The sequence below is a fragment of the Falco rusticolus genome, chromosome 8, assembly GCF_015220075.1.
Source record: "Falco rusticolus isolate bFalRus1 chromosome 8, bFalRus1.pri, whole genome shotgun sequence".
Classification (NCBI taxonomy): domain Eukaryota; kingdom Metazoa; phylum Chordata; class Aves; order Falconiformes; family Falconidae; genus Falco; species Falco rusticolus.
In genome coordinates this window covers 40,456,157-40,468,348 of record NC_051194.1, presented here as the reverse complement: position 1 = coordinate 40,468,348, position 12,192 = coordinate 40,456,157, and the positions used below count along the sequence as shown (strand labels likewise).

The 12,192-nt window shown below is 40.3% G+C and overlaps 1 protein-coding gene across 1 annotated transcript in view; it reads left to right on the top strand.

The window, feature by feature from the left end:
• Positions 1 to 10,668, top strand: part of PLA2R1 (phospholipase A2 receptor 1) — a 41,419-nt gene extending 30,751 nt beyond the window's left edge. Inside the window, exons 21-30 of the mRNA XM_037396673.1 lie at positions 297 to 414; positions 1,253 to 1,383; positions 1,951 to 2,095; positions 5,090 to 5,328; positions 5,837 to 6,005; positions 7,381 to 7,521; positions 7,930 to 8,046; positions 8,471 to 8,647; positions 9,357 to 9,386; positions 9,613 to 10,668. Coding sequence (XP_037252570.1) covers positions 297 to 414; positions 1,253 to 1,383; positions 1,951 to 2,095; positions 5,090 to 5,328; positions 5,837 to 6,005; positions 7,381 to 7,521; positions 7,930 to 8,046; positions 8,471 to 8,647; positions 9,357 to 9,386; positions 9,613 to 9,830 — 1,485 coding nt within the window. The 3' untranslated portion in view covers positions 9,831 to 10,668. The remainder of the gene's footprint in view (positions 1 to 296; positions 415 to 1,252; positions 1,384 to 1,950; positions 2,096 to 5,089; positions 5,329 to 5,836; positions 6,006 to 7,380; positions 7,522 to 7,929; positions 8,047 to 8,470; positions 8,648 to 9,356; positions 9,387 to 9,612) is intronic.
• Positions 10,669 to 12,192: the final 1,524 nt, after the last annotated feature.

The window sequence follows — 12,192 nt, the reverse complement described above, 5'->3', positions numbered from 1 at the left end:
CATCAGGCTTCTCTTAAATACATATGTTCTTTAATAGCAACATGCATTGAAGTGGGCAGATTTATCCCGGTGCTGAACTGCAGTGACTTAAAAGGATAAATGTAGCCCAGATTGTGTTTGCCTGTAGTAACTGATTGGAATCCAAGCCTGATCACAGCTGAGAAAGATACCAAGCATGCTGGAGAGGTCCTGTGCAGGACAGAAACTAATGAAGTATTTAATAGTCAGTAATGGTGTGTGAAATGTTTTAGTGATCACTCTTAGTGACTGATAAATTGTTGGGGTTTTTTAAACAGTGTTTTCTGATACAAATTCCAAAGGATCCAGAACATCTGAGAAACTGGTACTCTGCGCAAGAGTTCTGCAGTAGTTATGATGGGTCACTTGCTTCCCTCGAAGATGAGCTGGAACAAGGTAAAGTACTGAAAATATTGTTAAACAAACAAAATTTCATCTTCATTAGGATGCTGTAGTATAGTTTCATCTTGGAAAAAAAGATCGTTCAGATCCTACTCGTGGTTCCATTGCTTTAAACAAATCAGTGTTTCTCTTTCCCAGTTCTCAAAATGTAAAGATTCAAATATTCACTGAGCCATAGGATAGGTGTTTTGAGGAGCAATTATAATTTCTGTTGTTCTTACTACCATGCATTAGAAATAGAAAAAAAAAAAAATGGAATACCCATTTAAAAATTTGTATGTAAGATTTCTACCTTGGAAATGCAACATAACCCTGTTACAAAAGCAATCTCATTTTTACCCTTTAATAGTACTTTAAATCTGATCTATAGGATAGCACATAAGCATAGCACTAGGCTGGAACTGTCAGAGAAATAAATGCCAGCACATTCAGAAATAATTATAATCCCTATTAATAAAAATCTGTGGTTGAATTTCATACATCTGTAAAACTTTATGTGGAGGTGGGAGGAATCTCACTGGACATCTTTAGTTGAGGAATCGTATTCTCAGCTAAAACTGAGAAAAACTTCCAGTGGGACAGTGCCCTGAACTTCAGTTGTTCAAGCTCTTCAAGCTGATGTGAAAGTTTCTGGAAGACTTATTAGTTAATGGGTAGATCCTAACCCAACTGAAGTTAATCAGTTTAACTGATACATTTAGATGATACTGAAATACTGCTCGTGTTCTTACTTTCTAGTAATTATGTAGTGTCATTGACTAGTAATCAATTTTTTCAGTGCTTTAATCTGTTGGAAAAGTGTTGATCCATTTATTCCTGTCTAATTTTCCAGCTTTCATAACAATGAATCTATTTGGACAGAAAACCAGTGTTTGGATAGGTTTCCAGAGTGACGATTATGAAAAATGGGTGAATGAAAATCCTCCAATGTATTCCAACTGGTCTCCAGTCGAAGTAGTGGATGTGAGTATTTCCAGGTGGTTTAAAGACAGTGCAAAGTTGTTCTGTCCATAAAAATCACAACTGCCACAAAGACAAGGCCAAACTTGTTACAGCAACTTAGTCTTCTCTTAATTTTTGCTACTTCAGACAGCTGTGGGCAGGTATTTATGGGCATAACTAGAGGCAGCAAAAAAGGAACTACTGAGACAGCTATTCACGTAATCGGTGGCTATAGTCACATTCTCTTGCAAGTGCATTTAAGCAACATAGTTTAAATTAGATGGTTAGTATCGTATGCTGGGGCTGAACAATGTTTAGGAGTAAGATTATAAATTTTGCATTTTAGTATGTTGGTTTATGCCATGTTAGTCTATATTGGGCTTAGTATTTTAGTTTGAGTGAAAGCTTGTGACCTTTTTATTGCGAGGTTATTGCTTCAGGTTGTGTATGTGGGAGCCTTCATTGTTCCACCTAAATACTTGTAATAGTGACTTTCAGGTAATTATTCTTCTAAATTTAATGTAATGATTATGCATTGTTTTACACAGTGTCTTTTTAAATTAATGTAAGTTTCGATGTTGATTGCAGAGACAGCGGTATAACAGTGCAAACATTCAAGATCAACTTCCGCTATGTACACTGGTATCAAATAACCCTAATTTTTATTTTACGGGAAAATGGTACTTAGAAAACTGTCAGAAAAATTATGGATTTGTCTGCCAAAAGACTCAGGGTAAGGTTTTATTTTGCTTTGCTTCTATTCTCTTTTCTTACTATAACGAATTAATCTTTATTGTCATCTAGAAGCAGCTTGCTATAGGAGTCTGTAAAACCAGGAACATAAAAGTTTTCTAAGATAGTTTGATATTTAGATAGTCTAGCTTTTCACTATTTAATAAATCAATAGCTGTGATGTAGAAGTAATTTCTAAAAAAATGTTCTGTTTTTAAGTTCTCTTTCTAACTGAGCTTTCTGTTGCGTATCAGAATCAGGAATAGAGATGAAATTTCATGTGTCTGTCATGGCAGCAGAGTAACCACACAAAATCACAAAAGGCAAAACTGAGGCTATTTTTGATTAAAATATGATTTTTCTAGTTTTATTTGATGGGGGAGGACACAACTTGCAATATTGGATCAGACTCGAGGAATGTGAACAGTGCGGACCAACTGGCTGATCAAATAGAGTTTGGCTTTTCTTTTCACGCTTCTGTAGTTCTGTTACCGTGAAGTTCACTTGCCTGAAGCACAAAGCTTTTGTGGGGCACACGCGTTGTTTGGTTTCCTCAAGCCACGCTCTGGCGCTGCCTCCCACATCGGGAGCCGCTGGCTTCCCTGGGGCGCTCAGGCAGCTTGGGAGCCCCATCCCAGGGGCTGCCAGCGGGAAGCTGCCAGCACATGTTACCAAAATAGACCAGCGACAAATTATTAACCCTAAAGCAAAGGAGGGAAGTGATCTGAGCCTGTAGGGAGTGTCCTTGGGTGCCTGCTTACTGCGAGGGTGGTTTTATATGGCTCAGCTTTATATAGCACCACTTAGTTAAACCCTGGGTCTAAAGAGACAATCCCCTCCTGCTGGCTGCCTGGCAGGCAGGGAGAGTGAGTTGAGAGGTAGAATAAACAAATACAAGCTTTGGGCAGCGCTCACATGTGGCTTTAGCAAACCATAGCTGTATTTGACATCATTGATTAGTGCTGGAGTAATCCTACACGTAGTGTAGAAAAAATAAATGCATGCATTTTCCTGCTGGTTTGTTTAGTTTACCTCCCCAGTGTTTATTTTTTAACCCTTGCTGCTGCTTCAGACAGATGGCAAAGGCATTAAGAGGCAGGAAGGAGAGCCGCTGCCCCCGGCCAGGCTGCAGGGTGCCTGGGGAGGGATGGGGCTGCAGTGGGTGACCAGGACCCTCCCATGTTCCCTGGTCAGGTGCACGTGAGAGTGGCCGATGGGCCCTGGCCAAAGCACCGTGGCGATGGGGGGGCTGCGCTGTGCCTTGGGCTCGGTGCTGCCCGCCTGCCCCATGCGCAGCAGGGTGTTCCTGGGGGTGAGGGGGGCAGTCCTGCCTCCCTACTGCGACACCCACAGCACGGTCCCAAACCATTGAGCAGCTCAGCTTGCTAATTCAGCAGAAAACACTCTGGTCTTTTCCCCTTTCCCCCTACTTGCCCCCTGCCTTCAGCTGATGTCATTTTGTGCCATTTTTCCAGGCTGCATCAGCCCAATGCAGGGTCAGGCAGGTGCCAGACCTGTGCATGGGTATGTGAGCTGGAAGAGCAGAGGAGCAAGGAAGGGAGAGGTGGGACAGCCTCTTGCTGGCAGTAGTGAACTGCTAAATTTGCTCAAATGTCCAAACAAATGTGTCAGCTCCTGGGAAGATGAGATGGTGCTTTGCTTCTGCTATCCTGCCTGCATCCCATCTTCCCTTTTTTGAATTATTCTCTGTAGGAGGCTAAAATGAAATACACCAGCAGGAGAGCTGAACTGGACTCTGATCTCTTAGGGATGCTTGAGTTGGGATTTTCCTGCACTTCCTGCCTTTTCTTAAACAGTGACACACACTGAAAGCTGGAGCAAAATAGAGTGCTTCAGTTAGCTCAAGAGCATAACTTTTTATTGATTAGAAATTTCTAATTGTAAATGATTTGTGAATGACAAATAATAAATGTGTACTATTTTAATATGCTTGTTAACACTCCTCTCTTAGTCATAATGGGAACCAATTCTAAAACCACTCCACCTCATAGCAGAGTAACCACTTCATTTTGTAATCACAGAGTTTTACAGACAGAAGTAACTTATCCAAACTGACAAAGGGGATTAAAGCTGAGGTATTGCTTTAACAGCCTTGTTTAAAGTATACTGTGAGCATTCATACACATTAGCAAAGGCATTTGCCTCCTCTAGAAAAGCAAGCCCAGCAGCATCACAGACTGGGCTGGGGTGCAGATGGTCTCTGCCTCTTCATTTTTTTTCTTATGGAAGGCTCTACCTTTTTATATTTCTTAAATCTAAAAACTCCGCTTCTTCCTTTCATTGTTTTGGACATTGATATGTTAGTTTATCATCAAAAACAGATTTAAGTCTCCATGCACTTAAAGATTTCTCTTTAAGTGCCAATACTGTGATCCTCTCTGCGTTGGCTCGGGGATTGTACAGATGAGCTCAGGAAGCTCCCGAGCACGCAGTTGTACCATAAGCAAAAGTTTTTCATCCTCTCAGTTGTGCCAGTATAATCACTTGTGAGGTCAGGCTTTCTGCTGTAAACTGAACTTGGAAATTACCCCTTTTTTGACCCATTATTTTTCATAATCTAAATTACATGCGCGGTATCTGGGATAAGAGCACTCTGCAGCCCACTACTATTGGACGTTTGGGATACGTCTAGATCCCAGATGATTTCTTACAGATCTTCAAAGATCCAGTCAGTGGAACTAACTCCATCCAGGGTTTTGGGGGTTTTTTTTGTTGTTTGTTTTTTTTGTGTGTGTGTGAGATACATTAAACTCATTCACTCCTGTGATGAGTTTTGTGCTGTGATGGAATTTCAGATCCTGCTCTAGTAGTCATTGTCTTTTTCTTGTTAAAGCTTACAATGCCTTCCTGAAACCAAGGAGTTTGCAATTTTTAGATTTGTTTTTAAGGATAGTTCTGATTTTTTAGGAGCTATTCTGCTATGTTCAATCTGTGTTAAAAAATAAATAAATCCTTTCTTTCTGTTTAATAACAGACACATCCAGACATGTCATCAATGCATCTGAAATGTACCCTGTGCCAGATACTTTAGAATATGGAAACAGAATGTATAAATTAATACGTGGGAATTTTACATGGTCTTCAGCTTTGAAAACCTGCATGGCAAATGGGGCAGAGTTGGTCAGCATTACGGACCAGTATCACCAATCTTTCCTCACGGTCATTGTGAATCAGCTGGGCTACAACCACTGGATTGGGCTGTTCACTTCGGATGTACGTAGTGCACTCCCTGGCTGTGAATGTGACACTGCCATGGAGTTTTTCCGATAACAAGCTAATGAGCTGTGTCGTTCATTTGAAGTCACGGGAAGTCCTGGGAAGCTTGAGCCCTAACCATTTTTTTGCAACCTAATGTATAAGTCTAATGAGAGCCGCTTTGGTGCTATGACTAATGAAAACTAAAAGCCATAGAAAACATTTAAAAAACAAACAAAAAGTCTCTTGTAGTGTCAGCATTGAAGTGATGTTGTTTCATTTGTAGTGTCTCAACGGCCCAAATAACCACTTGCTGAAAACAGCAGGTTAGATGTAGTGTGTGGTCTCCCAGAAGTAAGTTGGGAGGATCCTTGGGATCTGCCTTTTGTAGATCCTTCTGGATCTACCCAGCCTTTGGAAAAGTAAAAGACATTCTGTAATACCTGGTGAGAATGCCACCAGGAGAAGATGAACTTGTGTGGTGCTAAAGCATATTGGAAAGATAATCTGAAATTTGTTTTGGCAGAACGGGCTTAACTTTGAATGGTCAGATGGGACTAGGTCTTTGTTTACCTTCTGGGAAGATGACGAGTCCCAGGCCTTTGGTAGCTGTGTTTACATGGATACTTCGGGGCACTGGAGGAGTGCCAACTGTGAACGACTTCTGCAAGGAGCAGTTTGCCATGTGCCACCCAGTAAGTCAGAGTTAACCGTTATATGAGATCCTTGCAGCTCCGAATGTGTGTATTGGCAGTGGAAGTGTATGAAAGGAAATTAATTGGCTTGAGGTTGAGCAATGATGATAGTATTATTCAAAACTGAAGTATATTTCTGGCATTTCCTTGCTTTGTCTTCTATTTGTGAAACCATTTTCCCCCCTAAATTATTTGTCATCAGGTCTGGTCCATAAAAGAACGGAAAGAGAACTTTCACAATAGAAAAGGAACAGGAAGATTACCTAACATGTCTCCTCAGTGAACACTGTATTATCTTTGAAAAATTATGATTGCTAATAACCTAGCTTGAAGGGAAATAAATTCGGTTAGCCACAGTTAACTGGGGGATGGGAGAAGGGAAGCATTTAGAGCAAAATGAAAAATCAGAGGCATATTTTCACTGGTTGCACATAAAAGTTTATTTTGCAACTTTTTTTGTTGTAAAGATAAGAATATTTTCCTGTATCCTAAAATATGTTGAGTTTCCTGCAATACTCTGTCGATTACCTGGGCTTCATCTGAATCTAGAATTCAGGTCTGGAACTGCATTCAGTGCAAGACTGCGGTCTTCGGCAGCATCCAGTTCTCAAAAGAGTTCCTATTTAGTGGTATTGGTCACCAGGGGTTTGCCTGCATTTATTACAGCTTTTGGACCTGTTGAGAAGGAAGCTATTTTGGAATCCTTCAGGACAAAAATTATTCTTGATCGTAGTTTTGTCATGAAGCTGACTGATTTTTCCAATGTGTTTGTCATGTTATGTAATCATATATAGCCTAAGGTTTACTTAATTTTTAAAAAATGTGTTTTGTAGCAAAGTAGGAGGCTTGTGAGACTATAGGTAACGTAGCTGAATCTACTGGGAAGTGATGCTGGGTATCACAAAATGAGCTTGTAGGGTTGGCCTGAGTCAGAGGGTCTCTTTGCTGCAGCACATTGCACTCCAGGGGGGCTGGCAGCTGCTTACGGTGGGAAGCTCTCCTCTGTGCCGTGGTATTTGGCACAAGTTACCTCTGTGGCTTAGAGGAGAGAATCTCTGCAGTCCTTGGAAATCCCCAGCCCTCTGGGAGATGCTGGGCAGCCTGGAATGCTCTGATCTGTACTTTGCTCACAGCACCCTCTGCACATCAGTACCAGTTAGATTGTCCTGATTTGCTGTTGCAATCAAGCAAGGCTTCTGATCAGAAGTAAAACCAGCTTTACTCTTCCAATACAAATATATACTAAATTTTCACTTTGAAAAATAGAGGCATAACCCAATAATGTGTTTATTAGCATTACTGCAAAACTGCACGTGGAATGTTATATTAATGTGTATGTTGTGCCAATAAACCCGTGCTGTTATTTCTATCACAGAAAAGAAACTTACTGCCTATAAAGGCTTATGTTCAGAAAAAACTGTTCCCTGGATCAAATTCAAAAACAGTTGCTACAGCTTTTCCACAGTTCTGCAGGGCACAAGTTTTGATACTGCATATGAAGTCTGCAAAAATCAAAGTAAGTGATTATTTTGTAGCTGCAAAATATCTTCCTAATATCTTAAAAAAAATACGTGTTTTCTGAACTGGCTGAAATAATGTCGTGTGTTTTCTCTAGTTCATGATAACGATAGTGAAGCTCATAAGCCAACTATGAAACTGTTGTTCCTTTCCTTGTGAAAATACTGATTTCTGAAAATACACATAAAATTATTTTTTCCCCTTCAAACTTGTTTTAGAATCATGTAAGAACAGTTTTATATCATGCTGAACATTTTCACGTTAATTGCAAATTTAAGAACTTACAATGCATAACCAGACTTCTCAAGGTTTTCAGTTAAGGCTTATAATACTAACTTTTTGAAATGCAATGTTTTATTTTAATCACATGGATTGTTTGAAAATTTGTTCTGTGTTTAATTTATAGGATCAAATCTTCTGACTATTCAAGATGAAGATGAAAATGCCTTCATTTTGGAAGAATTGCACAGTTTTGGTTATTCAGTGCAAATGGTTTGGTTGAACATCCTGCTTGTTACAGAGAGTAAGTTTTGAGTGGAAGAGAACTGTTTGTAAGAACCTGGTTTGTTTTTTTGTCATTTTAATGTTAGTGTACCTATCTTCCAAAACCCTTGTTACTTTTTGAGATTTTTTTTCACTGCTTATGACCTGTTTATGATGCAGTAAAATCAGCCAAGCTTTCTGTAATCGTTACTTGTTAGTATTCTGAAAACTCATTATGTATGCATGCATGTGAATCCCTTTGTTCTTAAAGAAGCACTACAGGCCACCTTCTGTGTCAAATGCGTAGGTTGTTTATAAATCCTGCAAGGAAAAAAAAAGGTAATATAGTGGCCAAGCAGACGAAGTACAGTATTTTTTTTTATGTGAGGGTAAGTGCAACTGAAACAGAGATATTTATCAAAATACTCTGCTATTTTATAATGATTTATAACTTATGCCCTTAGATGAGACAATCTCCTGGCTTGATGGTTCTCCCTTAAATTATTCTAACTGGGGCATCAGGGAGCCTGAATTTGATCATCTCAAAGGGAATTTTTGTATCAGCCTGAGGACCACAGATGGAGTCTGGCAATTATCTCCATGCAGAGAAAAAAAAGGTTTTGTATGTAAAATGGATGCAGGTATGTGCTTCCATGAAAGAAGGTGGTTGTGTCCTTATAACCATTGTTTAAAAAGTTCCTTGTTGCTTGTTTACTTGCTCTTGGTTTTCATTTAAATAATTCTGTCCCTTGGGATTAGAAAAAATACTTACAAAAAACCCAGTCAGCCAGGGTAACTTTCTTTTGAGGAGCCTGGGCAGCTGTTGTGTTATCGCTGACTGCGGTATGACTTTCCGTTGTATGGGCGAGCCATGTGCAGACCACCAGGCTGACCCACAGACCTCACAGCATGGGCAGGTGCAGCCTGGGAGAGCTGCACGGACACCGTGTCAGTAGGAACGTGGGTCTGTGAGAGAGCTGAAGTGTTTCCAGAGTCCACCCAAAATGCCTGAGTCACTGTTGGACTCAGCCGCTAGGTTAATCTGCTGCTGCACAGTCCCGCTTCTGCATTTCTGCTTTAAAAAGTGGGTTTAAATAGTGCTGTTCATCCTTGCCCAAATGTCAATTAATATGTTCCGCCAAATGTAAGGGATTTTAGCTAACAGGTTAGGTCAAGTTTAACTTGGCCAGTTGGAATCCCATTGACATGGTTCCAATTAAACAAAGAACAGCCTGCCCTTGCATGGCTTTGGGTAGGTTATCTTCTCGGTATCAATTTTACAGTGAGTATATATAGCAACTTTTGTTAGCTCTGTGGGTAATTTTATGACAGTTCTGGGTTCTATTTCAGATATCAATGCAACAGAACCCTCTGAAAAAGGTAAGTTCCTTCTATACTTTCTTAATTTTTTTTTAGAAGCAGTAATAACACATTTTGAGCCAATACTTTGTGAAGTAACATTTTTCACTGTTAAACCTATAATTTAAAATGCGTGACTTATAAGGAGTAATAATGTTTTCCATAAAACATCTGTATGTTTATATTTAGAGTTATCTATAATTATAGCTATATCTGCTTAGTAACAATTTCTGTCCTTCCCTTATAGCATCATACCGTGGGCTTGTGGCTCTGGCTGTTCTCGTGACGCTGGTGATGTTGGCTGCCATTTCCCTGTTTCTGTGGTGCCTGCACAAACAGAATAACCAGCTCTTCCGCAGGATACTGTGGGTCAGAAATGCCTATTTGCCACAGATTAACGCTGATGTTCCTGCTCTGGAAGAAAGCATCCTCATTTCTGATTTTGAGAGAAGTGACGACAATTAATTCATCAAAAGTAGCAAGTGGTCATTGTCTTCTGTGTGAAACTCTGTGATCTTCTCGGGAGTCCCTTGGGGCACCCGTGTTCAGAGGAAGCCTTGTAGCCATTGGTGTGAATGCCACAGGGGCTCCCTACCCTGGAGAGCTTTTGCTTTGTGGCAGGATGAGGTGAGGACACAAGGCAGAACCATGGAAAAATTGTCTTCTCGGGGACAAGCCAGGAACTGAAAATACTCCCACACCATAAACCTCCAGCCTCTCACATGGAGCAGTCGTGTCTGAGGCCCCACAGCCATGGGCATTTTCATGCAACTTTTTCCTTCATGGACATTTGGGCTTTTGTGTTTTGGTTTTTTTACGTCGCAGAATCTGCTCATGAGCCAGCATTAGAATTTGGCCTTGAATTTAGGAGCTCTAAAACATTTTCCGAGGTTTATGGGGTAGGGGTTTTTTTCTTAATAGCCATTCCTTCTGCAAACTGAACAGTTATTTTTTCAGACAGAGGATTCTTGCCAGGCAGATTTCCAGTGAAATCACTTTTGACTTGGGAGTGCCAGAGTTCTGGTGGTTTGACCCACGATGCTTAGTTCACATTAGAAAATAAATTAGTCTAGCGATATAATGGCATATGGGCTTTGTCATCCTGAAGTTAATATATTTGAGATGCATCCAGCAGCCTGTTAATGATTTAACCGTGTGATCTCTCACCTGAGTTATTTTAGAAATGGAATGCCATCAACCTCATTTAAAGATATTTTTGGGCAGTATCTGTTCAAGGAAAACAACCTCTTATAAATCTTGCTGAAGTTATGGTAATAAATTGTTTTACTGTTCACCTACAGTATTTCTGCAGTATTCATGTATGCTCCTCTGAGACCCTGCTCTCGGCAGCTAAGGACAATGTGTGAGGGAGCCACATTGCTGTTCCCAAAGGGTGCTATAGTCCTATAACCCCATGTAGCAGACCCTCAGGACACTTTTCACTTTCAGCGTTTGTACGAAGGTGCTAATGAAGGAGATGATTCCACAGGCCAGCTGGGCTGCAGGCTGGTGGCTGTGAAGGACCCGGCGCGGGTCTCTGCACTACCTCAGTTACAGGGGCCCGGGATAGCATCGCCTGCTCTCCGTGGGACTTCCACCACCCTAACCAGTCCTCCACCCACGCCTCTGAAAATACCCGGGAGATTTTCAGGGATTTTATTTTTTGTTTTTATTGCAGCATGGAAAAACAAATGGTTAGTCACGACAAGTTACTTTGGAATGGATTTACTGTGCCTTCAGTCATCTCTTAAAGCTGCTGCAAAGGGCTGCAGTTATTGTTAGGTTTGTTGGTTTGTTTGTTTTAAGATGACTCATTGTAACAATTTTGCAAAAGCCCTAAGACAGAGGAGGTATGTTCCTCAGAATTAAGCAAGCAGCCAAGGCCAACTGAAATGTTTTTACACACTATTTGTGCATGTGCACAGGAATGTATGACTGCCTTTTAGTTAGATTTCACATGGCCAATTCTAGAAACAAAAATTGCCTGTTCTTGTCATGATTATGTATAGGGCTATTTTAAAAAATTGTTATTACATAGACTATTTCTGTGCTGGTTTACAGAACCATTCAAAATGTCAAAGAGGCTGCAGATGATTTTGATGCCAATATTATTTTCAATTTACTGTTTCAAATAACCTCTATGGGTGTAGCTATCACAAGTTCTCTAATCTGAGATTTTTTCCATCATATAAAATATAAACAGCTTTTCTGTGTATATTTTGTCTAATGGCTTGACCCCATACATTAGTGTTCAGTAATGTTTTAGAAACTCAAACGTTTAGTCCTCTAGATTTGTCTATGGGACTGTTTTTACGTGAAGTCCACTATCAGAATTTGTGTACTGCATCTTTTGAGTGCAATCCCCAAATAATCTGCTGTTGATATGTATGAACTGTGATAGCTTCTTTACCACCAAAAGAAAAGGAAGAAAAAAGGGTGTGACCATCTCTCCCTTCCCCATGAGAATGTCGCCTATTTAAACTACAGTTGGAGGAACTTACACCAACAAATCCCTTTCATCCCATTCACTGACAAGTGTGTAGAAGCTGCCTTCCTGCAGCACCAGCAAGCACAGTGGCTTGGCAAGGTGCTTTTTGTTTGCTAGAGCAAGCCGTGTCATCTCCAAGGACATGTATTTATCAGACTATGATGCTGTTATACCAGTTATGCAGGCTCTTGTCGCATTTTGATGTGGTTAATGAAGGTGTATTTTTTTTCCAGAAAACTTGACATAAGCATTTAATCAATTTTCCTTGAGGTATGTTGTAATCTTTTAAATATATTTGAAGGGCTGTGGTATAATAAATAACCCTACCCTCAAAATAGT